Source organism: Sander vitreus, chromosome 19 (assembly GCF_031162955.1).
Source record: "Sander vitreus isolate 19-12246 chromosome 19, sanVit1, whole genome shotgun sequence".
NCBI classification, from domain to species: Eukaryota; Metazoa; Chordata; class Actinopteri; order Perciformes; family Percidae; genus Sander; species Sander vitreus.
In genome coordinates this window covers 13,371,228-13,398,892 of record NC_135873.1, presented here as the reverse complement: position 1 = coordinate 13,398,892, position 27,665 = coordinate 13,371,228, and the positions used below count along the sequence as shown (strand labels likewise).

The following is a 27,665-nucleotide window of genomic DNA, read 5'->3' as shown; positions in this document are numbered from 1 at the left end:
AGTTTTTGTTGCAATTGCTAGCCTTGTAACAGTGATTCAAGGCACATTTTATAATTGAGCTTTTTCTTATGTGTGTCTGCATGTGTTGTACAGGACATAGACAACCTGCAGCAGGTCTGGGAGATTACACAGGAGTGGAATGCCAATTGGAACATCTGGAAGGTTGGTCAGTTTGCTACGCTGCGGACGGAAAGCATGGAGAGCACAGCACAGGATATGTTCAAAAAACTCCACAAACTCCAGAGAGAACTAAAGGTCAGTTCTTCTGCCACACATAGTTGATTAAATAGCTGCAGATTCTGGCATCCTTCTACAGTGTAACAGTCACAGTTTAGATATGATACAGTATATTATCTGTGTCAGTTTAGGTTTTGTTTCTTGTTTCACACATATACATTACATAAATGCCAAAACAATACATTTAATCAATACTGTACAATCTAGGAGCTGTTCATTGTTAATTGTCTCAGTACATTAGAAAAACACAGAATGCCCTGTTTTCATAATGGATACAAAGTTAGCAGTCTTTTAGGGGACATCATTAGGTCTGACAGCTAAATCCATGGCCTCCCCTCAAGATGCAAAAATGTTTGTGCTAGTATCACAAAATAACCCCCCCCCCCCCAAATAAACCGCTCAGCTGCTCTCATATTTACACAGTATTGGGGACCTGATCTTTGTCTGATTGCAGGATAAGGAGTGGGACATAGTAGATTTCTCCAAGAACAAGATTGACCAGTTCAAGAGGATCATCCCTCTCATTGCTGATCTGAGGAACCCAGCCATGAGAGACAGGTATTGACTGAAATCAAAGTACCTGTATTTCCTTGTCATATAACACTTGTCATTTCATTATATCTTGGAACTACTGTTTTGCAATAGTTACAACAATGTACAAGAGATGGCAGGATCATGAATAAAATGTAAAATAGTAAAAAAAAGAGTTGATGCTTTAAAGTGCTTATTTAAAAGACTAATATCAGACAGGGATGAATGATGGATCTGCATGCTTAGTTTGTTGCACAGGGGAGTGTTTTACAACTTTCACTAAAAGGATGGACATTAGGCTTGTTGCTAAGTCTCGTAGAATAAGCTTATTGCTGTGCTTGGTACAGTCTGCTCTCCATAAAGTTTGTTTATGCAAGGTCTTCCTTTCAGACTTGTTTCCCCTCATCAGTGTCAATAGCTCCATTCCCAGAGGAGAAAGACCTTTGTTGCATTCTGTCCTCCATCTGGGAAAGTGGTGCCACATTTGAATGCATACACACTGTCTGCAAAGAAACCCCTATTTTTCAGAACCAGAATCGTGACTTGTCTTGGTGCCTTGCACCATAAAGAACTACAGTAAGAGAAAACAAAAAGAGAATCTAAATACATCCTTTGTTCAGCACACTGGCCGTTATGGTAGTTGGTAAGGGTAATGAAAAGAAAGATAACAAGGTTTTAAAAAGGGTGTATTCTCTTTGTGGTTAATAAAATAACTAAGTTACCTACATTAAATGAGATCACTGTTGCTGTGATTGAAAAGGAAGACAACATTGAAAAGGAAGACAATAGCCAGAGGGTTATAGGGTGATTATGCTCCGTCTCCTCCGTCTTTATATACCTTTTTAGGCAGGATAAGCACACACTATACTTTGTTTGAGTACATCACTGAAGAGTCGTTTATTCCTGGATGCTGTCAAACCTGTACAAATTTCAATCATGAGAGACTTTATTAGAATGAAAAAGAAATGTATTACATGATGCACAATAAGGTGAATTGTGAAGAGTATTTGACAATTTGTCCCAAATTGTGACATAGTACTGTATATTTAGGGGGCCAGTGATGATATGATTAGTTCAGGAATAATGCCCCCCGGGGTCTTGATACTGGTTGTGGTGGTGAAGAGGTGAAAAGAGTTGGCTGAAGATCTGGATGATGGGTTGTGAAGCAGTACTGGGCACTGGATGTGATAGAGACTGAAGGTGAATGGGGTGGAGGACGTATTGGTTGGTTTGTACTGAAATGACAACTGACAGCTCGACAGATCGGGAAAAATCTGGTTGGTTATTTAGAGTGAACGCCCATAGTCAGCTGACAGAGTAGAATCCAGAGAGCGGGAGACAGAGAGATTGTGAATGAATGAGAGCACCAAGACAAAATGAACTTTCGCTAAGCTTTATGTGTGAGGTTATAATGTAGTTTAGCACTGTCTACTGAATAAATAAAAAAATAAAATAAATATATATACATATATATATGTGTATATATATATATATGTATATATATATATATATGTATATATATATATATATATATGTATATATATATATAAATATCAAGTTGTAGTATTGTGAAAGTTTTACTTTAACAGAATATCTAGTACTGCCAGATATGTTAAGTATTAGCATGATTTAGGCATGTTTTTGTAATGTGTTATCACCTCTGTTTGCGAAAGACTAATGGTCCAAAGATAGAGGGTGTCATATGTTGTACAAATTGTGAAGCTCTTTTAACCATACTTTCAATGCTACCTTTCTTTCAGGCACTGGAAGCAGATCTGCGAAGAGCTGCAGTGCTCTTTTGACCCAACCAGCGCTGAGTTCACCCTGGAGACGATCATATCTCTGGGCCTTGACATGTACACTGACAAGATCAGTGAGCTTTCAGGAGCCGCCAGCAAGGAACTCTCCATAGAACAGGTCTCTTCCTTTAGTCTATACTGATGCTCAGTTGGCAGTTGCAGCTTCTCCTACCGCCATTCATTCTAACTAGGGTCTCACCCAGGAAATTAGAAAGCAAAGTTGGAAGTTTAGCTGACCGGCACCTTCCACGCTGCCTTCAGGCCTGCTGTTCTTGGGTAGCACTGCCAGTTCATGGAGCAGAAGTGTCTGCTTCTCAACCTTTGTTGACATCAATCTTGCCTCTAGTCCCTCTTTGCTTCCTTACCATGCTCCTCAGTTCTTATAGAAGTAATCAGTGCAGTTTAAGGGCTAGATTTATGCACATAGTAGCATAGTGCAAATTTACCCTGTTTTTTTTTTTTCATTCAATTTTCACCCGCAATCTGCATGTAATTAGCAGCTGATTTACTAAAACAGAAGGTTGTTGTGCAATTACAAACTGGCACTGCATTCTGCAGATTCTGTGAGTAAAGGAGAGCCTGAAAGGTGCAGCCATGTGATGGGATTAATTTGAGATAAGCTAGCTCAGAAAAGCAATCAACCTGTCAGATTCCTATATTGGAAACGGAATACTAAAATGTTTGCTTTCTAGTGGTGTTTATCTGTGCCTATTAGAAAATTAATTTTGATGTTACTGATAAAACTATCCTTATACTGTACTTTACAGTACACTACCGTATTATTCTTTATACATACTTCCAAAGGATTCAAAAACATAAAAAAGACAAAAAAATGCATATAAAAGCTTCTAACACAAATCATGATGTGTAGAGTGAAAAACATGTATGTATAGATGTTGTCATTACTCTAATTTCTAAAAGGTTCTCCATCTCTGACATATTTAAGCAGTAGAACTTAAAGCTAAGATTCATGGTTTCCTGTCATTAATAATCTAATCTAATGACAATTTATCATTTCATTTATCATGTGGAAATGTCCCCTCATACTCTTTGTTTTTGATATTTAAGGGTCTGGAGAACATTACCAAGACATGGGAGGAAACGTTCCTGGACATAGAGCCTTACAAAGCTGAAGGCCACTATCGGCTAAGGTGAGGAAGCAAGCCTTAAAGGCAGAGATGGGTGGAGGGTTCAAGAAGTTAAAACTGTAACCCATGCTAAAACTCACTTATGGTCATAGATTTGTGTCTTCATTATGTCTCATTTACCTGTATCAATAGATCCCACAGCTTAGTACAACTCAATACTGCCATTGGGCAATCTAGTTTTGTTTTTGTATAATGGAATGTAATGCCTCTATAGCCTGGCTGTATAGTAGAGAGCATAAGTGACGCTGATGATCAGAAATGAGTCAATAAGGCAGAGTTAAGCGAGTGACTGGCTGGTGAAAGCAGAATTGCCCAGGCCATCTACTGTATATCAAAATGAATAGAGTCAGACCTCAGGCCTTGGCTAATTAGCAGCCCATGCCAACTGATTTGACAGTGGGGGGAAAGCTACAGTCAGCCACTGGCCCACAGTAAACACAATTAAAAGAGGCAGGGAGGGAGAAAGACACAATGATTCTGATTTCAGATTGTAATGCAATAGGAAAGTAAGAACAAGTGAAAGGTACAGTAAATGAAACCTGTATACATACATTCTTTTTCAAATTGTCATTTCAGAAGATCAAATTATTGATGCAAACCTTTTCTTTGATTAATTATTTGACTTCATCATGTAAAATCGAATAATGATCATGCATATTAACAGTGCCCTTCTTTAAGTTAAGATTTACTCCATGATGTTCATAGGGAATATTAGAAATACCTTTCAATGTTATGCAGCCAAATATGTAACAATAATACAGCTTTAAAAACTGCCACCAAGGTGAATTAAAGCTTTTTTGGCACACATAAAACGGAACATATTGATAATATAAATGTATTGAAGAATGTATGCAATGCATTGGATTACATCAAACCGTACAGGTTCATCTACTGACTGATAATTTAAGTGTATACTTCACAAATTCTTTTTTTCCGCTATGAAAATGTGTCACCATTGGAATCCATTTTTTGCAATCATCAGCAGTTCATCTCTTCCTCCCTGTCTCACCCAGGGGCACAGAGGAGGTTTTCCAGGCCCTGGATGACAACATGGTTATTCTGTCCACAATGAAGGCTTCTCGGTTTGTCAAAGCCTTTGAGCGGGAGGTGGACTGCTGGGAACGGCAGCTGTCACAGGTGCTGGAAGTCATCGAGATGATCCTCACTGTGCAACGTCAGTGGATTTATCTGGAGGTAAGGGAAACACACTCACATACTGTACTATGGTATAGGATTCATTACTATACATGGGTATTCATTGCTTTATGATTGGCATTTCATTATTGTCTGTTAATATTCATAATTTGATGGAGTACACATCTTTTGTGAGAGTTTGAGTTTACTACAGTAGATCTGATGATTTATTGTTGGATTCTGGCACAATATACAGTGAGTTCTATTGGTGCACATTTGGCACACAATGTGGTTACCACTGTTGGATACAGTACATTGTTGCGTTTCACTGTTACACCTTGAGCACTGGTTAGCAGAGCAGCAGCAGCTTCAGTGTTCTGTCTGTGTTTACACAGGATGCGTTCAGGCACAGTACTAAGTGTAGATCATCTGTGCTTTGACAGTGCTCAGAGCCCAATACAGAATTTTACGCATTTAAAATGGAAGAAAATAGACTTGAAGCACAAAAATACACTTTGGACTGCATTTACTCATGTATAATGTAGTAAAGGTGAGCCGTTACAGCGCCAGTGTAGACAGCTGGATTGATTGAAATAGGCGCATATCTGTTCTGTCAGACACGCGTGAGACGGATGAAAAATGTGCCTAAAATGCTTCCTGACACACCAATATAACATTATACACATCTCTACTTGGTTGCAACATTGTTGCCAGTCTGCATTCTAAGAAAGGGCATCTGGCTGAAAAGTCCATACATTTATTAAAACATAATTCAGTTTGAGTGCAGTCTTACTGAATGATCTTTCTCACAGCTGGTGGTTTTGTTTTAATCACCACTATAACCTCTTTCCGCTACCGTAATGCAATCTTTCGCTGTAACTTTCCATTTTTTTCTCCTCTAGAACATTTTCCAAGGAAAGGACATCAGAGAGCAACTGCCTCTTGAGTGCAAAGAGTTTGAAGAAGTTAGTTCTAGTTGGAAAATAATCATGGGCCGACTCCACAAGGATAACAACGCCTTGCAGGGAACACACCACCCCGGTATGACAACATACAAGTCTTGAGATGTTTTTTCTTCTTGCATTAACAGTTTGTACTGTGATGGATCTACAGCTGTTTTACTTAAAATTTGGAGTGAAGAAAATAAAAAAAAATAACAACATATGGTTAAAAAATTGGGAAGGATTTAAGTGTGTTAAGAAACAAATCTGTGATTATGACGTATATGCACTTATTTATATATGTCTTAAAACAATATTCAGAATTAAGTAAAGTCTTCAAACATCTTCTCTCCTCTGTCTTTCAGGCTTGCCTGAGAAGCTGTCAGAGATGAGTGCCAAGCTTGAGGAGATCCAGAAGGCCCTGGACATGTACCTAGAGACCAAGAGGCAGATCTTCCCAAGATTTTACTTCCTGTCAAATGATGATGTGCTGGAGATCCTGGGGCAGTCACAGAACCCAGACGCCATGCAGCCTCACCTAAAGAAGTGTTTCGATAACATCAAGAGTCTACGCATTGAAAAGGCAGGCAACAAAAAATGTATTAGAAAATCAATCACAGGCTCACATACACTCAGTGGCCAGTGCTGGATTACTACTGCAAAAGAGCAATTTAAGGCCATTTAGTTGAGATTCAATGAGTAAACATTATACATTAGCATGGTGTTTCTTTTCTTTGCTGCAAAAGATTCACTCATATACTCTATTCTACTTAACGGGTAGAATGGCAAACAAAATATAGGAAATGCTTTTACGCAGGTTATATTTTTTTGTTTTTAGAAATTAATAAGTTGTCAAGCTTATTTTAAATGTCTTTAATAGCGTCAATGTGGTCTTACTGAAGGCTAAGTATGCCCTGTGAGTAAGTACAAAATATTAATTAAAAAATACTTTCAAAGTAAATATCAGATCAGTTTGATAAGGATTTGGGGCAAAACAATATGATCTAGACAGCATAAGTAGACACATTGCAAAGATAAATTCTGTCTAAACTTGTCAGTGTCCTGATACAAACAACAATAAGGTGTGCTCTCCATTGATACACCAGACCTGATTTATTGATATCAGAGCACATTATGTGCTGTAGAAACACCTTTTCAAACTGAACCTTGTGCTAAGTGACTGGTATTTCTTAGTTTATCCAAAATTTTAGATGGTAGCATTCATCCGCAGAAGCACATTAATTAAATTAAATTAATAAGGCTTACATCAATGAATATACTGAATCAGACCAGTACATACAGAGAGCTGCCACTGTGTATGTATGTCTTCTATAGGCCGGAAAACCAGAAGCCACTGGGATGTCCTCTGCTGATGGGGAGTTTATTCCGTTTAGCCAGACAGTGCAACTGGACAGACCTGTGGAGGTACAGCAGTGATGATTATGATCATGATCATGGTGATAAGGGTGTTATGTTGATAAATGTGTAGTCATAAAATACAATACAGAAAGTTATGGTGGAGAATGTTAGCACTATTTTGTTTTGTGTGTATGTAGGTTTGGCTGTGTGATGTTGAGAAGGCCATGCGAATTACACTAAAGGATTTTCTGAGCAGCTGCCTTTTAGCTCTGAAGAAGATGACAGGACAGAGAGACAAATGGGTCAAAGATTGGCCAGGACAGGTACATTTGTCTTTTTCTATTCCCTCTTAAACTGCCCATCGTTGATTTGCATCTTCACCCATCTGACATTCTAATTGACGGTCACTGATGCAGCGACATGCTCTTGACTTACTGTCAACGGTGGTCATAACAAAATATGCTGCAATTTAGCAATGCAAATTGATATACCAATTTGAAAATCAGTTTGTCATAGCAATTATTTTTGCTCTATTACAAATCCCAATTCCTGCTAAACTCAAAATTACCCCTCTTCATTCCAATGGATTTTATTCAGTCCATGTCATTGGGTAAAAAAGAAAAGAAAATAATAACAACTGTATTCTTCCTGTTTCAGATGCTCATCACTGCCAGTCAGATCCAGTGGACCACTGATGTCACTAAATCTGTCATTGCCAGCAAGGAGAGAGCTGATAAGTCCTCCCTTAAGTCCATGAAGAAGAAACAGGTTTCATTTACTTTTTGCTGCTTAACTAAACTTTTCTGGAACTTGGGGCGCCCTGGTACTGTAGCTCACCGAGTTGAGTGTGCTCAATCACTCCCTTCTCCAGGAAACAGCGGCACACAGAGCTACAGAGAGCCAGGGATCAGAGCAGATCTTTGCAGAGCACCAAAACAAAAAATCTACACAGATCTGACTAGTGTTAATTTCGTCGAGGAAACAAGACTAAATATGTTCGTCAACGTCCTTTTTTTCCATGACTGAGAGACGATGACGAGACTGCACCAATGTCCAAAAACTCTGACTAAGACTTAATTAACATGCATTATTGTTGACGAAAGACTAAAATGTTTTACATAAAATAAAAACTAAGATAAAATCTCTCTTCATTTTCATCTACAATTGTCTCTACTTTTTCATCAGGAGATAGAACTAGTGCAGTGCCCGTTTGGAGCGCGTGCCTGTTCCAAACAGGCCAATTGCTTGGTTCCCAGTATTTTTTCCCCCACAACTTTATCTAACTAAGCGCGGTTCAATCAGGCGTGGCACGGCTGCGGCTCATCTAGAGATTCGGCGTGTCCCCTTTTTTTCGTCTAGCCGTCACACATCCAGGTAGCGATGTGGCCCGGGTGGGGGAGGAGACAGGCTTAGCTCAGACTCAGCTTAACAGCTTGCAAAACGGCCGGAGAATAGTGATGGGACAACCGACTCTTTTACGCGAGTCAGTTTAACCGGACGGTCGTTGGTTGGCCTACCGAGTTAATAGATTCGGTCACCGGTTCTAACTACCATGTTGCAACATTCACTTCTAACATTTAACTTAACATAACTACCAAGATAACATTACGTGTATTTGTATGTGATATCATACTTTCCCCTTGGTAATGTAGCCTATGAATTTCCATGAACACAATTCTAAAATGCACGAGACATAAAGGCTTCTGGGATCGGTTGATATCTCAAACTTGCTGAGAACCTAGACATTTAACCAATATTTGAGATGTGTGAAACACTATTTGACTGAAATGGTTAGCAGAAATAATCTCAGAAATAATTTATTTAAAAAAAGACTAAAATGACTTGAAAACTTGACTAAGATACCTTGAGTTCTCTTTTGACTAAAACTAGACTAAAATGACGAGACTTTTAGTCGACTAAAACTTGACTAACAAAAAAAGATATGTGAATGACTAAATATGACTAAAACTAACAAGGACATTTGGCACAAGACTAAGACACTAGATCTGACACCCACCCACCGCTCTAATCCCCGGCTCTGCTAATGTTTAGAAAATACAGAGAGCTAAAAGATCGTAGCCCCACTGAGTGGGATGTCACGCCACACCACTAACCACCTGTGTTAAACAAATCTCTCAGCAGTGTCATCTGCCGAGTTATGTTGTAAATTCAGATGGATTTTAATTGACTGTCGGTGTATTTATCAGTCATCAAATTGCTCTTCAAGTGATCCCAACGATATCGTTCACCACTAGTAGTGGCGTGAACTCCACCATCCACTGGAGTTAGAACAATATTTAAAACTATATATTTATAGTTGTCATTATCGTTCTTGGTGTGGACGGCCCTAAATGCTCAGTCCTTATTGCAGTGGCCTGTGTTTGAGTCCGAGCCATGGCCCTTTGCTGCATGTCGTTCCCCCTCTCTCTCCCCCCTTTCCTGTCCTCAGCTATTAATTAAAGGCAAAAAAAGCCGGGGCGACCGCATAGCTCGGTTAGTGGAGCGGGCGCCCATATATAGAGGTTTACTCCTCGACGCAGCGGGCCCGGGTTTGACTCCGACATGCAGCCCTTTACTGCATGTCATTCCCCCTCTCTCTCCCCTTTCATGTCTTCAGCTGTCCTGTCAAAAATAAAGGCCGAAGATGACCAAAAAATAATCTATATTGTATTATCTGGAACTTTATTAAATTTCATATTGAGTGAACTATCTGTGATGATTTGTTAACTTACCAGTATGTTTCCATACAGTAAGCTAAACACTATACCTACAGTATATGTCTGATAAAGGTAGTTTGATGTATGTTAAAATCAGTGTATCAGCCTTTTCAGTAGCATGGATAGCCAACATGATCATCTTAAGAATTAAAAAGTGTCCAATAAACTCTTGAGCCTTTGCTATCACTCTCTTTGTTTAGGTCTCCATGCTTCAATGCTATTCAGAGATCATCCGTGGCAACCTGTCCAAAGTCCTACGTCTGAAGATTGTTGCGCTGGTCACAGTGGAGGTTCATGCTCGGGATGTCATTGATAAGCTGGCCAAGATAGGCTGCAATGATGTCAATGCATTCGAGTGGCTCTGCCAGCTGCGACTGTACTGGGAGAAGGTATGCTCTGAGAGATGCAAGTCCTGTAAGAACAACAGACAGATCATTGACGCGTTCTTGAATTTTCAGGTTATAGGGTAAATTGGTTCAAGTCAGAAGCGTTACCTTTAACAGCTCAGTGCCCCGTAACAGCCGCAACGGGGCACTTCAGGTGCATTTCAGTGGCCAAAGCAAGGTATCGTATATCTGGGTATCTTATTCCCTCCCCAATTAAAAGGCCTAGTTAAAGTTAATTTGGATCCATTATTGAATAAAATCTCTTGTGATGGTAATAGATGGGCGACTCTCAATCTCTCAATAGCAGGGACGGTCAGTGTTATAAAAATGGTTTGTGTTCCCAAGCTGAACTACCTTATCCAATCTCTTTCTCTGGAGGATCCCCTGTCATATTTTAAATGGTTTGACAGGATAACAAAGACATTTATATGAAATGGTAGAAAACCCCGGCTACATTTTTATAAATTACAAAGACGAGACGGTTTGGGTCTACCAAAGATGTTGTATTATTACTATGCTTTTAACTTAGGCATCTGGCCCACTGGTCACCTCCTCCTGGGGCCCATTATCACCCTTACAAAGCCTGTTTGTTAAACTGTATGGTGAAGCAAAAAAACATCCGATAATCTCTGACTTAAATGTTGTTTGGACAAAAGTGGCCCGGCTGTTTGAACTGGATCCATATCTAAATACTTCATCAACTGTTTGGCGAAATCAAAAGTTATGTATTGGTAGATCTTCCCTTTTTTGGAGGGATTGGTTGGAAAAGAGAATTGTCACACTGGGGGGGGATCTGTATCTCGGTAGTATATTGAAATCCTTTGAGGATGTGGTACAGCAATTTGGAAGGTCCCAATTTTTTTGATATTTGCACCTTCACCATCTGTTAGAGGGGATTTTTGGATCCAGTTCTTCAGCCCTGAAGGCACCAGAATGTTTAGATAAGGTGTTGCGATGTGAGGGTGCGCCTCATTCAGTTCAAGATTATGCATTGCTTCTATTGGCCTCCCTCTAGATTGTTGGTCTAAAAGACACATCAAATTGTTGGAAGTGAGGTCAGAAATTTTGGACTGGGATACATGATAATGTCGGATTGCAGGGACCCAGGTTCCATTCAGCCCATTATTTGTTGTGGGAGATGGGTCAATCCGAAGCGGATGGATAAACACATAAGAAGCTCGGTCCAAACTAGTTTAATGATAGCCAGACCGTTTTTTTTTAAGAGGATGGAAGAAGGAAGGGCTGCCGTCAATCCAGGAGTGGGCTTGTGAGATGGCTAGGGTGGCAGGCGGTTGAAAGATTGGATGTCTATACTAGAAAATAGGGACAGTACCTGAGGTTTCTGGAGGGCTCCTAGGAAGCTTTGTGCTGGGGAGAGACATGTATGATGGGCTTATGGTGTTTGTCATTTATACATATGTTTATTTGGTTTATTGTTTATTGTCTATTTTGTCATTATTTTGTTGTATCTTCTTGAATATTGTAGTTACTGTGTCATCTCTTCTTGATTTTTATTTTGGGTGGGTGGTGATTACAAAGGGGAGGGGAATATGTTCATGTTGCAAATTGTATGTTTTTTATGTTTTAAATAAATAAATGTTAACTGTTAATCACAAAAACGAACAACAGACAGGATACAGTATGAAAAGAGAGAGAGAGCATGAAAAAAGAAGAGCCCATAAGATAACCTTTATCAAGCCATTTCAGCAATATTTTTAGTGTCTGTTTTTAGTGTCTTTTTCGTGTGGTTTGTTTAATCAGGGTGGTGTAATCCCTGCAGAGAGAATACACCTTTTTACATCTTACTCTCTCCACTCAGTTTGCTGACCTGTCTAATGGCACAAGAGATCAGTTTTGCTGAGATGAATTGGAAGTATACAAAAAAAGCATCCACTAAACTTGTCCATTTCCTGTTTGTTTTTGTTTTTTTTCCTCCCAATAGGATATAAATGATTGTATAATCCGACAGACCAACACACGTTTCAAGTATGGCTACGAGTACCTGGGCAACTCTGGACGGCTCGTAATCACTCCACTTACTGACAGGTAGCATTCACGTATTCAGTCATTTAGTGCACCAACCAACAAATGCATCAACACATCAATCAATCTGTCGCATCTCAGTTAATTTATTAATTAGTAAATTATCAAAATGTTTTATACTTTTGATATCCATATTAAGTATTAGATAATTGATTGATTCCCCCGTTCTGGAAGACAGATTTGCATTAGCATTGTTACTGCAGTATAATCATTAGATTACACCTTGGCTCTTTGTTCATTCACAGATACAATTATTAGTGGCAAATATTATGTTAATGGTGGGTAAATTAATAATTGAAATACAGGATGTATTACTTAACATTGGAGACCATCTCACATACTTATTTTTAAGGTACAGCTTGAAATGCTAATAAACGCACTGTATTTCCATTTTGTTTTCATTACCTTTTCTTTTAAGGTTTCAATATATGTTTAATTAACTTGTTTAATATTGTTTTAATACCATAAATATTCTAACTATATTTGCTTTTATGAATATTTTTTTTCTACATTGATTCTCTATAGAGTAAATATCTGTCTGTAAATGTTTGACTCTGTCCAGGTGTTACATGACCCTGACCACAGCACTCCATCTCCATCGGGGGGGCTCTCCTAAAGGCCCAGCTGGTACTGGGAAGACAGAGACAACAAAAGACTTAGGCAAAGCTCTAGGAATGTACGTCATCGTAGTCAACTGCTCTGAAGGACTAGACTACAAATCCATGGGACGCATGTACTCTGGCCTGGCACAGGTAGGAAAAAGCTATAAGATTTTTAACTAGTTATCTATTTTCATGCTAGAAAAACTGGGTAAAACACTAAAACTGGGTAAGTAGTTAGTAGGTTGCTCTCTCTATTTGTGTGTGTTGACCAGTGGTGAAAGAAGTACTCAGATGTTTTACTTATAAGCAAAGGTAGCAACACCACAGTGTAAAAATACTGTTAGTTTTAGCAAGTATAAACATCAAAATATATTTAAAATTCCAAAAGAAAGAGTACTCATGCAGTATGCTACTTTATGTACTGACGGGTAGCTTAATCAATAATAAAACATGCCCATAATAAAATTAAAGTAACTAGTAACAAATGTCAAATAAATGGTGTGGTCAACAGATCTGTGTGTTTAAAGACATGGCAAAATTATTTATTATTTAGTTGGGGGAAAAAAATAGACTAGGCAAAACTTTTGGTCTAAAATTGCATGTGTTTTTTTCATTAGGAGTGGATTTTCTTTTTACTGCGTGATTTGTATGTATTTTATTATGTTTATTCTGAACAGACAGGAGCATGGGGGTGCTTCGATGAGTTCAACCGAATCAACATTGAGGTGTTGTCGGTAGTGGCCCAGCAGATCCTCTTAATCCTGTCCGCCCTCGCAGCTGGACAATCCAAATTCCATTTTGACGGACAGCACATACGCCTGGTCTGGTCATGTGGCATCTTTATCACCATGAATCCCGGTAGGTCAACACAAATGTGCAAATGCATACACTGCATTTTATGCTGATTATGTTGCACAAGTAGTTTGAGATATTTTCAGGGGATGTTTTGAAAAAAAGACATTCTGTCATGAAAACCTGTCATAAATGCCGTTGTATTTTTTCAAAGGTTACGCTGGTCGTACTGAGCTTCCAGACAACCTCAAGTCCATGTTTAGACCTATCTCCATGGTGGTGCCAGACTCTACTCTAATCGCTGAGATCATACTGTTTGGAGAGGGCTTCAACAACTGCAAGGTACTACCACCCAAGGACATGGTATGCTGGTAGTTTGTGGGGGGAAAAACTTAAAAAGAACAGATGAAAGAAGAAAACAGTAAGGTTTGTCGCAGGCTCAAATGTACTCCCCAACGGACGCATACACGGACAGCTGCGGACACCACGGATGCACAGTAGTTCTGTTTATGCTATCCACTTGGAGGGTGCATTCCACACATGCACAATAGATCACTACACTACTACTAGTAGTGGAGTGGCTGCGTAGGCTTATATATATGACAAAACAAAACGCACATAGTATACGCTTCTCCACAGTACATGGCTTCTTCGGTGCCCTCCAGAAAGCTTAAATACTTTCCACATTTACTAGTATAGATATTCAATCTTGCAAACCGTTTATAAGACTTTTTCTCAAACGCTGCCACTCTAGCCATCTTACAGAATTATCATCTTAAAAATAAACTGAATTGTAGATTCAGGTATAGGTACAGGTTTGTTGCTTTCTTGCTGCTATATAACAAACCGTATATGCTCTTAAAATGGGTCACCTGTATGCTCTCTATGCGCTTACAGGCATACAAATATCCTTGTATAGTGGATGTATCCGTTTAATGAATTCCGTCTGGTATTTTTACCCTGTACACAGTTCTGAATACGCACTGATTTCTAAAGTAAATCATGTTGAATCATCACAGCTTTAATTAAAACATTTCAGCTTCTAATTATTATGCCAAGAGCTCAGGCAATCAGCAGATGAGATTGAGTTATTCTAACTAATAGAGATGCAATATCATCAAATCAATCTGATGGATTCAATTAGAAATACAGTGCTTGCCATGTCATCAAAGTTACAGACTTAGAGTTTTTTTATCAGAGTTTTTTTTATCAAAGTTTTTAATGGAGAATTGTTCTTATTGCACTGTACGTGACATGTAAAGTAATCTAGTTGGGAAATGTGAGTGACTGGAGCCTCAGCTGAACATAGATCAGTGGTGGGTGTTGATCCATCTGTTTCCTCACTGATTTCAAGCTATTTTAAGCAGTACTGTTCTGGGATCAATGTTGGAATTGAGTTTGGTGCAAGGCCAAGGTGTGAGAGCATCATTGTGTGTGTGTGTGTGTGTGTGTGTGTGTGTGTGTGTGTGTGTGTGTGTGTGTGTGTAGTGTGTCATGTGCTAGACAGTGATCATTACCACAGACCAGAGCTTAGCTAAAGTGACTCACCAGGGAGCTCTTATAGCTTCACTTTGCTACCTAATCTATGTGAGTGTTTATTGTGAGGGGGATGACAGAGTTGGTGTGCATTAGTGTGCACGCTGTGTGCTTGCTATTGAGTGATAAGAAAATGCGATGGTGGTATATGTGCTTCCTAATCTGTTTGTGTTTAAGAAGATCTTGCTCTCAAACACCATGAAGTTCTATTTTGCTCTTTGGAGACTTCAGCAAAATCCACAGACACACACACAAACACCTAGTAGGCGCAATGGTTTTATTGCCATGCTTTTTTTTTGGTGCAGGCTGTATGGTTGAACAGATGTATCGTGTAACGTGTCTTTGATTTCCACTGAGGCAAGGAATGGGAAGTGATGGATTTATGTTCAATGATATGCTTTACTGGCACATTGCTAAGTCACCCTTGCTCATCTCTTGAAATACTGCAAATTTGAATCTTATTTAAGATGACATTTACCGTTCTCCCTCTGTCCTTCTCCTCCTTTTGTTTCTTCCTTTTCTGTTTCTGTCTTTGTAACTCTATGTCACTCTACCTCTATCTCTGTCTTTGTCCTCATAGGTCCTGGCTAAGAAGGTCTTCACCCTGTACTCCCTGGCAGTGCAGCAGCTGTCTAAACAGGACCACTATGATTTTGGCCTGCGTGCTCTCACCTCCTTGCTTCGCTATGCTGGAAAGAAGAGGCGCGTTTGCACCAATGTTCCTGATGAAGAAGTAGGTCTCTCTTGCTCTCTCGCTCATGTGAAACAAACCAATCTACTTGTATTTAATACTCTGTTTTACTTGCTTTAATAATTCCTCCTGTTATACAGGCCATTAAGAGATCCCTTCCTAATCCACTTTCAGTGTAAGTGATGGGAGACAAAATCCACAGTCCTCATTCTGTACAAAAATCCATTCACAGGTGTATATGAAGCTAGCGTAAGGCTTCAGCAGTCTGAGTTAGTCAGATCAAGTGGATATCCCAGAAATTACTGCACCTCCACTGCACCTCAACAAGGAAACATTGTCTGTGGAAATGCAAAGAAGGAATTTCATACTAAACACACTATTTTGCATGTGTTTAACAGGCGGTTGCTATGACTGCATGAGCTTGAATGTGAACCAAAGCTGTGCTGTCATCTCTCTTTTTGGCAAGTCATAGAAGAACCAGCACATATGTACTGAATTAACTACTGGCCTTTCCTTTCAAATAAAATAAACGTTTCAATAGGAAATATACTTAAATCTCTCTTTGTATCTTTGTCCTCAGGTCCTGCTAATGGCTATGAAGGACATGAACATTGCTAAGCTGGCCTCCACTGACGTGCCACTGTTCAATGGGATCACCCAGGACTTGTTCCCTGCTGTGGAAACACCCATTATAGACTATGGCAAGGTAAGTCATCAATCGAGATAAGCATTCCATTCAAGAGACTTAGTGTTTTGTTGTGTTTGCTCTGACTGTGTGACAGTGTCATAAAAAGTTTATTTTCTCAATTTCATCAATTCAACTATAGTTAATTTGTCCCAGAGGTTGTCCTGAGAGCTGTTAGCCCCTCTTAATATTAATTATAGCATCGATATATACAGTAACAGCTCTTACTAAAACTGAAGCTCTAATGCTAAGCAGTTAGACATCAATAAGATGCCACTGCTGTCTCTGCATCTGCTGTCTAACTTTGTCTCTCTGTCTCGCTATGTGGCTGTCTCTTTAACTTTGGTGGAGAGGACAAACAAATGAGGAATTTAATTATACAGACACAAACAACACAGCACACAGATGCAGGCTAAAAGCAGCTTTAATGTTGCATTTTCCATCTCTGCCATGTCCCTTGTATGTTAAAACTATGAAAAGTAGAGTCTTTTGGAAAAAAGAGATAGATAGATGGGATAGTGTCTTGGTCTTGTTCAGTCTGCCCTTCCTTGTGTATGTATGTTTTTGCATGCTCTCATCACAGCACTGGAGTATGTTGGAGAGCATGTGTTTATATGTGGATGAGTATGTCTTAATGCATGTTTGCCCTATGTCTGTGCATGTGTGTGCACATATAGATAAACACCCAAAATGGACAAATTTAATTAAACTTGACCCTGGTACATTATGGTCATTATATCTTAATTTTCTGTATATTTACAATATCACTCAGGGTATTACCATCACTGACTAGCTGTCATTTTGTTGCAGTTGAAGGAGGCTATAGAGGCGGAGCTTCGTCAGAGCGGTTTGCAGGTGACTCCTTTTACAATAACCAAAGTCATCCAACTTTATGAGACCAAAAACTCTCGACACTCATCTATGCTGGTGGGAAAGACAGGCAGCGCTAAGAGTGTTACCTGGAGGACTCTGCAGAATGCCCTCACTTCCCTTTACCAAAAGGGAGTGCCTGGCTTCCAGCTGGTCCAGGTGGGTGTGGATGGAAAAGAATACACTATCAAAAGGAATGTTCTTGGGTCACAAAAGGGGCTCTAGTTTATCTCTTCTAGTCAAACAGCCATTCATAATTGTAGTCATGTTTTCTTTTTACTTCTCTTTCTGCCCTTATTAGTTTTCATCTCACTTTCTTCCTACTTATCTCTTGCTTACTTTTTCTCTAGCTCTTTGCATATCTATTTCTTGTGCCTCTCCTCATGCCAGCCTTGCCTCTCCCTGGTTCTCATTATCCATCTCTCATTCCTCTTAATTGCCTGTCTCCACTGAGATACTGTACCTTGTTGCACCCATATGTTCATGCAAACACATATACTCATCTGACAGTGACTGGTGACATCACTTCATATATGTATTTGTTTCTGTTTGTTTTCTTCCACTAAGTCAGTGGTTCCCAAACTGGGGGGCGCGCCCCCTAGGGGGAAACATCTGATTGTTGCGCACCTCTCTCTCGGTCTGTCTCTCTCTCTCTCTGTCTCTCAATTTAATTTTCAATTCAAAGGGGCTTTATTGTCAGGGGAAACGTGAAAGACGTTTACATTGCCAAAAAAAAAAAGAAAAATACGATCTACTAGCATAAAGTGTAAACAGAGCTGTGTAACATTGTAATCAAATATATAAAGCTAAGTAGATAAAATATAGGTAAAGTTTAAGTTTACCTAATAGTTATAATAAAGGTTTAACTAATAAATACGCCCCTCTCTCTCTCTCTCTCTCTCTCTCTCGCTCTCGCTCTAACTACAAAAGGGATGCCCTGCAGAAAAAGTTTGGGAACCACTGCACTAAGTAATGCATAATAAAGTAAAAATCCAATTGTTCAAAACTTCTGTGAAGGTTCTCAGTCATCCAGATCATAGTATCAAAGGAAGGTTAAATTTAAGGGCAACTGGACTTGGTTAAGGTTCAAAGTTTACAAAAATGTATTTATATGTTTGTGAATTCCTTACCTTAATAAGAAGAACAAAAATTATACATTTGGCAAAAAGATGCACATGTTCCATGAAAAGCTACTGTTTTAATATGTCTCATCATTTTAAGCTTTGTAGCTGACAAATAGTCTTCAGTAAGTATGATCTGCCATTATTATTCACTTTTTGTGTATCCCTTTGGTCCCTGTGGTACAAAGGATTATCCTCTGAACCCCAAGGCAATGAGTCTGGGAGAGCTGTATGGAGAAAATGACCTGTCCACCAACGAGTGGACTGATGGAGTGCTGTCTTCCCTCATGAGATCAGCCTGCGCAGGTGCTGACACTGAAAACACACATTCCTGTTCATACTACATCTTTTGAAATGTGGTTTTATTTGAGCATGTTGATACACATACACATACTTGGGTAATACAATACATCCATAAATATATATATATGTATATATATATATATATATATATATATATATATATATATATATATATATATATATATCACTAAGCCGCATCTTTGTAGTGAGGACTTCTTTCTTTTTCCAGTGCATGAGAAGCAGTTTCTTTGAAATGATAAGAGTATAGGATAGGAAACATTACTGGGTGTTGCTTAAATTTATAACATCATCAGATATTTCTACAATAATAATAAGTGGTTCTGGTTCCAGCTGGATTTGAAGTATTTTAGATATTACTTGAAAATAATAATCCAGTAGATCTTAACTTTGGGATATAGAGCGAAATTGTGGAGTAGTGTTTATTTTATTTTTTTTGTGAATCGTGCTTCAATTATTCCTATTTTCTGAGTCTAATATTATCTTGTGGAGTATTCTTCTATGCACAATTATTTTTTTATTATCCGAATTGCCTTTAAAGCAGTAATACTAAACATTGAAAAATGTATTGTGAAAAGGAGCATCTTTAGCATCTTAACATGAACAAAGCTTATTTGGCACTATTTCACTATGCATACTACTGCTTTGGGAAGATGAAGTCATGGAGTACAGGGAAGCTGTATGTTAAAGTGAATGTCCTTGAGTGCATCGTACCTAAGGTTTTACTCAATTACTGTGTAAACAGATATGGGATTTCACTTATCATGATGGCACTAGACACTCAGGCCTCTTTTGCCATCATTAGTTTTCATTTGTAACCCTCTTTTTAAATTAGCAATAAATAAACAAGCAACAGTCCAGAGAACAGTTGGACGGCTTTTTTTTTTCTTGACAGGTTTTCTGGCTGGACTTTTTTTTTATTGATCTATCGAACAGCACAAAAATGTTTTACATAGTATTACGTTTCCATGTAATAGACACACTGGTACACAACTCTTTTTGTATAGACACTGTTTTTTGGTGGTCAATATTTAACTGTTTTTTAAACCACAAATGCAAGTAAACTGGTAAGCATTAAATAGACATGTTAATTCTACTGTCTTAAAATTGTGAGCAAAATATACATTACAATTTGAACACTGCCACTATATGTATATGTCCTTTCACTTTTTCTATCACACACTGCATCTCCTCTACATTCTTTAGATGAGAAACCAGATGAGAAGTGGATTGTGTTTGACGGGCCTGTTGACACACTGTGGATAGAGAGTATGAACTCTGTTATGGATGACAATAAGGTGCTCACGCTTATCAATGGTGAGAGAATCTCCATGCCTGAACAGGTGAGAAGAGCACTATAATAACAATAAGAATTATTGTGCATGATGAAATTGTAATTGAAGTTAATTACAGTAACTTGGCTGTTTCTTTGAAATTTATGTCAGCATTCTGTGTCTTGAACATTGAAATTTAACTTTTATATAGCAGTAGTAATACATCACATTAACCCTATGCCTTCTGTACAAATGTATTTATCTTGTGTGTAAATGTCTGTCTATCTATCTATCTGTTCGTTCGGTCGGTCTATCTATCTGTTCGTTCTGTCTATCTTGTTTATGGTCCCAGATATAAAAACTAATTAGAAATTAAAACCAAATTAGTTACGAAATAGTACTGCATCGTAGTCAACCATGTACAGTAAAACGATCAGAACAGAAAAGCCATTCGGAAATTCCTCTGTCATAGGTGTCTCTGCTGTTTGAAGTGGAGAACCTGGCAATGGCCTCTCCAGCTACAGTGTCTCGCTGTGGGATGGTCTACAATGATTACATTGATCTGGGATGGAAGCCTTTTGTCCACTCCTGGCTGGACAAGCGACAAAAGGTACAATGCATTCACTCATAATAACTTCTTATCTTTTTTTATGAACACATTTATAAGAGGAACATAAAAAAACCTTTATGAACGACACCCATTTTATTCTCTTATTTTCTTGTACACTTTCACATTCCATCTCTATCTATTGATCTCTCCATTTCTTCACAGGCTGAAGTAAACCATTTAAAGTGTTTGTTTGAGAAATACATAGAGAGCACACTGAACTTTAAGAACAGAAACTGTAAGGAGCTGATTCCCATCACTGAGCTTAATGGAGTAACGTCTCTCTGCCGCCTTTATGACTCCCTGGCCACATCCAGCAATGGGGTATGACAAGTAGATTGCAATCTGTAACCTCCACTGCATATTGTAATCCCTCACATTGACAACACACCTTAAATCTTGGTCCTTAATGGCATTTGGTTTAACTGACTTAAGACTTGTGACTGAAATTAAGCCATACATTATTAAAACATTACTAAGAAAATCCCAAAACTGTGCGGATGAATGTATGAATGAATGAATGAAGAAATTTATTTCAGACATATTAAAAATAAACCAAACAAAACATCACACAAAAAAAAAAACATAGACATGTCTGAAAAGGAGTAGGAAGAAGTATACACTTATTTATTCCTACCCCTTTCCCATAACTCAGTAAATAATTATTATTTCATTTAACACATATTTATATCTTACTCACAATTATCTTATGATATATAGCCTATATATATACTATACATACATACACACATATATACATACATATACACATACAGATACACACACACACACACACACACACACACACAATCATACACATACGTCAATGAACACGTATATTGCAGCTGTTATCCAAGCATCTCCAGTGTGAAACACAATGTTATTTTCTCCCTTTTCTAAGGTGAATACTTCTGACACAGAAAACCTGGGTAGGATGGTGGAGCTCTGGTTCATCTTCAGCCTTATCTGGTCCATCTGTGCCTCTGTTGATGATGATGGACGCAAGAGGATGGACAACTTCCTACGGGAGATGGAAGGCACCTTCCCTATCAAGGTCCTCTGTAGAGCATAATATTTGTTTACACACTTACAAAGTCAGCCAAACGACACGCTCTTTTTTCACTAGTCTGCTTGTTTGACCAGTGTTAAATGAACTGTAGGTTGCAACTGCTGTGGCTAAGTAATACTTTGCAAAAAAATAAAAAGAAGACAAGTAGAGCTTCCAGAACTACTTAGGTTTGAGTAGCTTTGGCAGGCTGTGGGTCTATTATGATACCGAAAGACAGTTGAAAAATGTTTTTATTCGGTGTATCCATGACCAAATGTAGCTTGACACCATGAGAGTTTTGAAAGCAGGTCCCATTTTTGTGCCAAATTGTACCCTAAGAAAAACACAATAGCCTGTTTTTCTACAATCATTACACTAATCATTGACACTATATCAATATGATGTGTAAATGGTTTTACAATTCCAAGCCTTATTCGATTAATGTAAGCATTTTAAATGCACCATAGACAAAATACTAATGAAATGTATTACTGTACACTCCAACTTTCCATCAGCAAACTGAATAAGTCTGTTTTAGCAGGCATCAACATTCCCTGAACCTTTGATGTAAATTCTTTCAGGACACAGTTTATGAGTACTATGTGGACACCAAAAACAGAACCTGGGCTTTTTTTGAAGATAAGCTGCCAAAGGACTGGCATTACAATGCCAAGTAAGTAACCAGGTGGTCCTACTGTATATATCTGACACCAGCTGTTGTACGCATATATTTGTGGAATTTGTATCCATTACATTCTCTGCTAATCCAGTTTTTTAAAACTTAACAAATGCTAGATGGTATAACCAACCGCTAACATATATCAACCAACTCCAATACATCTATATATCCTTTCCTCCTGCAGTGCTCCATTCTATAAGATTATGGTTCCGACAGTAGACACAGTTCGCTACAACTTCCTGGTTAAGGCTTTGGTGTTGGGTCAGTACCCAGTGCTGCTCACTGGGCCAGTAAGCACTGGTAAAACCTCAGTGGTCCAGAGCATCTTGCAGGGCTTGGATAACAAGTGGACTAGCCTCACTGTCAACATGTCTTCACAGGTTGGTGCCTTTGCATGGTCTGTGTGTCTGTGTATGCCATGCTCTTGTTATTCTATTTGTGTAATGTTATCGCGAATGTTTAGAAATAACATAAGATGTTAAACTGTTAGCTGTTAGACTTAAGTTTAAGTAGAATAAAGGCATTTAGTCATGGTGGTTGAGGTTAGGGTTAGGGTTACATGCGTCCCATGTACAGAAGCTCAGTCCTTGCCGCAGCGGCCACAGGTCCATTTTCAACCTGCAGCCCTTTTGCATGTCATTCCCCCTCTCTTTCCCCCTTCCATTCTTCGGCTGTCCTATGTAATAAAGGCCTAAAATGCAAAACATGTGATTTTGTAACAGGGATGGAGTAAGTGGTTTAATTAGGTCTTTAAACTTGTATTTGTCCCTCTTTATTTACATGTGTGTCTGCCCTCTTGTCTTTACATGAAGCTTAGGGTTATAATTGGAAAAGTTCAGGTTTGTCCTCCTCTGTCAGACATTTCTAGCACTTGGCTTGGTCTCATTAAAGATGTGACATAACTACCACGTTTTACGTATATTTTGAATGTCCTGAATGTCCACTAGGCTGCAACACACATGCTGTCATAAAGTATGATCTATAGATGCCACCAATACATATGCACACACTATTATTAATGTACTAGCCAAATGCCATAGTTCCACCCACAATACACTCATCACCAGCAAGAGGTTTCACTGGGTAAGTGTACAGATTTTCTTCCCTACATTGTCTCAGTCACATAAGGGATAAACCGATATCCAGATGTTGCCATTTCAAGCGAACAAGCCACAGTACTGTCTAATTTGGTTGATAAGCTGAAATCACCTTCACAAATACATAATTGTCCGCACATTCACACACATTTTTCACAATTAACTGTTTGACATATTTTCTCAGTATTGCTTTCATTGCTGAATTTCATTGTCACATGGTTAATGTGGTTTCATAACACAAGGTACACGATATAACTAACCATTCCATCTTTTCTGTATCTTTGTCTCTCTCTCTCTGTGTATCTATCACTGTCCAGACTACCTCTAATAACATCCAGGCCATCGTGGAGAGCCGCATAGAGAAGAGAACCAAAGGCGTGTTTGTGCCTGCAGGTGGGAAGCGCCTGCTGTGTTTCCTGGACAACCTCAACATGCCAGCCCATGACCTCTTTGGCTCCCAGCCACCGCTGGAATTGCTGCGGCTCTGGATCGACTATGGCTTCTGGTATGACCGCCAGAAACAGACCCTAAAGTTTGTCAAGGTAAGAAATGGCAATTGTTGGGTGGAGTGAGGTCTGCTGGCGTGTGAGATTAATATATAATAATTTTTCTGCCTTCTTAGTCCCTCCTCCTCCATAATCGCCAGGGAGGTTACATTTTCGGTTTGGCATGGGCCAAGAAAGAACCCATTAAATGTTCGAGTGGATCGAATTTCAAGGGGAGGATCCCTTTTGTTAACATTGCGAGAACAACTGTGTTTGTGCTGCATTCATGTGGTGGGAATAATTGGAAAAATGAGTTCCCCACTGAGAAAATTCACACTGCATTAACATGTGAGAGAGGGCATGCCTTGGCGAAGGTCTGTACTCTCCTAATGTGCCCTTCTAATTACCTCCAAATTAAAAAAAAATTTCAGTATGTGGGATAAGAGCTTTTACATGTGTAATAGTAATATGTATGTTTATTTAGGTGTGTGTGCTATTGTTATAGAGGCCATTAAACTGCTGTTTTCTGTGTGTGTGCTTTGTTAGGACATGTTCTTGTTGGCGTCCATGGGGCCCCCAGGTGGAGGGAGGACTCACATCTCTGGCCGCTTACAGAGTCGATTCAATCTCATCAATATGACCTTCCCAAATGTAAGTCCTGCTGACTATTTAGCTCTCCTTTACCACTGAGGACTGAAGTTGACAAAATTACGTAACTATTGTTTTTTTTTTACTTGAAAAGGCATTCAAATATATTAAACATGCAATGAAATAAAAACAGCCAGGATATTTATTGTTTAGTTTTGACTTTTTTCTCATTAAAAGAGATTAAGAGATCATAAAAGAGATTCACACCTATTTTAGCAATGCTATTCTTCTTTTTTCTTCTTCTATCATCCAACTATGTTTGTGCATTCAACAAGGTTGATCCTGGTAATATTCCACCTGCAAGACATTTCATCTTTCATCACCATTTGTCAACCAATTATTTATTAAACATGGAATTAACCTGATTATGATTATAGCTATATAAATAACCACTGCAAAATTATGATTGTCTGAAAGAGTGCCTGCAAATGTTTCCTTTCCTTTCATATGCCTCCTCTTTCTCTTGGCTTTTTATGCCTCCACGCCGGTGATAGCTGTGGCTGGAGGCATTATGTTTTCGGGTTTCACGTCCGTCCGTCCGTCCCATCCCAACACAATATCTCAGGAACCCCTGGAGGGAATTTCTTCAAAAACTTGGACATCACTCAAAAATCCATACACTAAATAAAATTACCATTTCCCACAAATGTCTAATAGGATAAATGATGAAGTGATGATATTTTATACACAAAAGGTCAAAAGTCAACTTCCCTGTGACCTGCAAAAATGCTTTTTTGGCCATTATTCAACACCATAAGTCAGGAACAGAAGAGGAGACATTTGGGCGATACCAAATTGGTGACACTAATCTTAGGTGTCCACCTTGATGTACAGATCATCTGTGCTGCCGGTTAAAGATGTGTGTGAAACATCCACGTTTCACCAAATACAATTAATACCTTTTAATAAATTCCTTTATTAAACTCCTTTAAAGTCTTTACTACATATTTTATGTAAGTCTTGACGGACGTGGAAATAAACTGCAACTTGACTGGTTGGCAGAGGCATACAACTGCAGGGCAGCAATTCTAGTTTGTACTTTCCTTTCGCTCTCCACTGCTCCCTCTCCAGCTCAACTCTTGTCTTATTTCAATTATCTGGCTGTCTTTCATCTGTGTTGTTGTGTTCCTTTTAATCTTTCCCGGACCATCTTTTTCAGTGCTTATTTGTAGTGCCTCTCTCGACTCCTGTCTTCACCCTACTTTTTGTATTGCCACAAGAGGTCAAAATAAATTTGCTTTTGAAAGTGACTGGAGCAGTATTGAATTCAGGACGTAAACACTTGAGTTGCCTTGACTCTTGAATGTTTGAAGTGGACAACATGAAATAGAATTGCTACACCCCTTAAGAAATCTTTTTCTGTTTTTCTTTCCCTTGACAAGTACTACTTGTGTGTTTTATTGACATGGCTGTATCATTTACAAGATGTACCAAACTTGAAAAGACCTGCCTTTTCTGCATACAGGAGTCCCAGATCAGGCGGATCTACAGTACCATGATCAACCAAAAGCTACAGGGGTTCAAGGAGGAGGTGAAGCCCATTGGAGAAATTCTGACTCAGGCAACCTTAGAACTGTATTATGCTGTTGCAGCTCGTTTTCTTCCCACTCCAGCCAAGATCCACTACCTCTTCAACCTCAGAGATATCTCAAAGGTACAAAATAATGGGTTGGATACATAGTATATGTTTTCAAGAAAATACAACGGGATCCTGTTTCACAAAGGGAGCTCAATTTAGGAAAACACTAAGAATACTAATACTAAGCCTCACATTGGTATTTTCGGGATAACCAGTATCACTAGCTATGGTAACATTTTCTTTAAATTTACTGAGGGCTTATTTAACTAACCAGTTTAGTTAGCTGATTTAGGTCAAAAATACTTAATCTGCATATTAAAATGTTAGATGAAGCATCATGTCCTTTTTGATCCACCCATTCTAGGTGTTTCAAGGTCTGCTAAGAGCTCACCCAGATTTCCATGATACCAAAAACAACATCACTAGACTGTGGATCCATGAGTGCTTCAGGTAAACAAAGACATTTTTTCACCAAATCTTTGACCTTCTCACAGCTGTGAATGGTTTTCTACTCTAATATACATTAGCCAAAACCCACAGGTGCTTTTGTTGTGTATATATATTGGATACTATTTGTTGTCAGTGTTTTGTTGTTGATTTCAGGGTTTTCTCAGACCGGCTTGTGGATTATAGTGACACGGAGGCCTTTGTTGCTTTGCTGGGGGAGAAACTCGGCTCACTCTTTGACCACACATTCCACAGCATCTGCCCCAACAAACAACCGCCAATATTTGGTACATTTATTACTGTACACACACAGATGTGCACGCAGTATTGTCAATGTCACACAATGAGTGTAAAAATACTATTTCATCTAAGATAATGGATTGATAATGGACAGAGGTTTAAGCATTATGAAACTGTTTGACTAATGACTACACCAGAAGATATTAATGTGTTTACCTGTGTTTATTTCTGTGTGTGTGTGTGTGTGTGTGTGTGTGTGTGTGTGTGTGTGTGTGTGTGTGTGTGTGCGCGTGCATGCGTGCGTGCGTGCGTGCTTGTGTCAGGTGATTTCCTGAGTGAGTCTCATGTGTATGAGGACCTACTGGACATGAAGGTTCTCAAGAAGTTCATGGAGACCCAGCTGGAGGACTACAACCTGACACCTGGCGTAGTGTCCATGAGCCTGGTGCTCTTTCGAGACGCCATCGAACACAGTGCGTCTGAGAACACCACACACACATCCACACACACTGTCATTCATGTTTCAATGGGCACGCAGTGCAGAAAATGTCCCTAATGCATCAACCCACAGCGTCAGTTCCACACATCACATTGTGTCCAGTCAATCTAGCACATTACCACAATCAATATACAGGGCTCTAGAGTGCG

The 27,665-nt window shown here is 38.9% G+C and overlaps 1 protein-coding gene across 1 annotated transcript in view; it reads left to right on the top strand.

The window, feature by feature from the left end:
• The window catches only part of dnah2 (dynein, axonemal, heavy chain 2), an 80,626-nt gene that overhangs the window by 14,246 nt on the left and 38,715 nt on the right, over positions 1-27,665 (top strand). Inside the window, 31 exon segments of the mRNA XM_078276366.1 lie at positions 94-255; positions 692-795; positions 2,529-2,685; positions 3,636-3,718; positions 4,729-4,909; positions 5,752-5,890; positions 6,156-6,373; positions 7,126-7,215; positions 7,347-7,472; positions 7,807-7,917; positions 10,067-10,255; positions 12,195-12,298; positions 12,858-13,047; positions 13,575-13,755; positions 13,904-14,031; positions 15,806-15,958; positions 16,497-16,622; positions 17,412-17,630; positions 18,781-18,898; positions 20,120-20,256; positions 20,660-20,797; positions 20,960-21,118; positions 21,696-21,848; positions 22,424-22,515; positions 22,706-22,901; positions 23,936-24,160; positions 24,650-24,754; positions 26,217-26,405; positions 26,695-26,780; positions 26,934-27,064; positions 27,341-27,490. Coding sequence (XP_078132492.1) covers positions 94-255; positions 692-795; positions 2,529-2,685; positions 3,636-3,718; positions 4,729-4,909; positions 5,752-5,890; positions 6,156-6,373; positions 7,126-7,215; positions 7,347-7,472; positions 7,807-7,917; positions 10,067-10,255; positions 12,195-12,298; positions 12,858-13,047; positions 13,575-13,755; positions 13,904-14,031; positions 15,806-15,958; positions 16,497-16,622; positions 17,412-17,630; positions 18,781-18,898; positions 20,120-20,256; positions 20,660-20,797; positions 20,960-21,118; positions 21,696-21,848; positions 22,424-22,515; positions 22,706-22,901; positions 23,936-24,160; positions 24,650-24,754; positions 26,217-26,405; positions 26,695-26,780; positions 26,934-27,064; positions 27,341-27,490 — 4,540 coding nt within the window.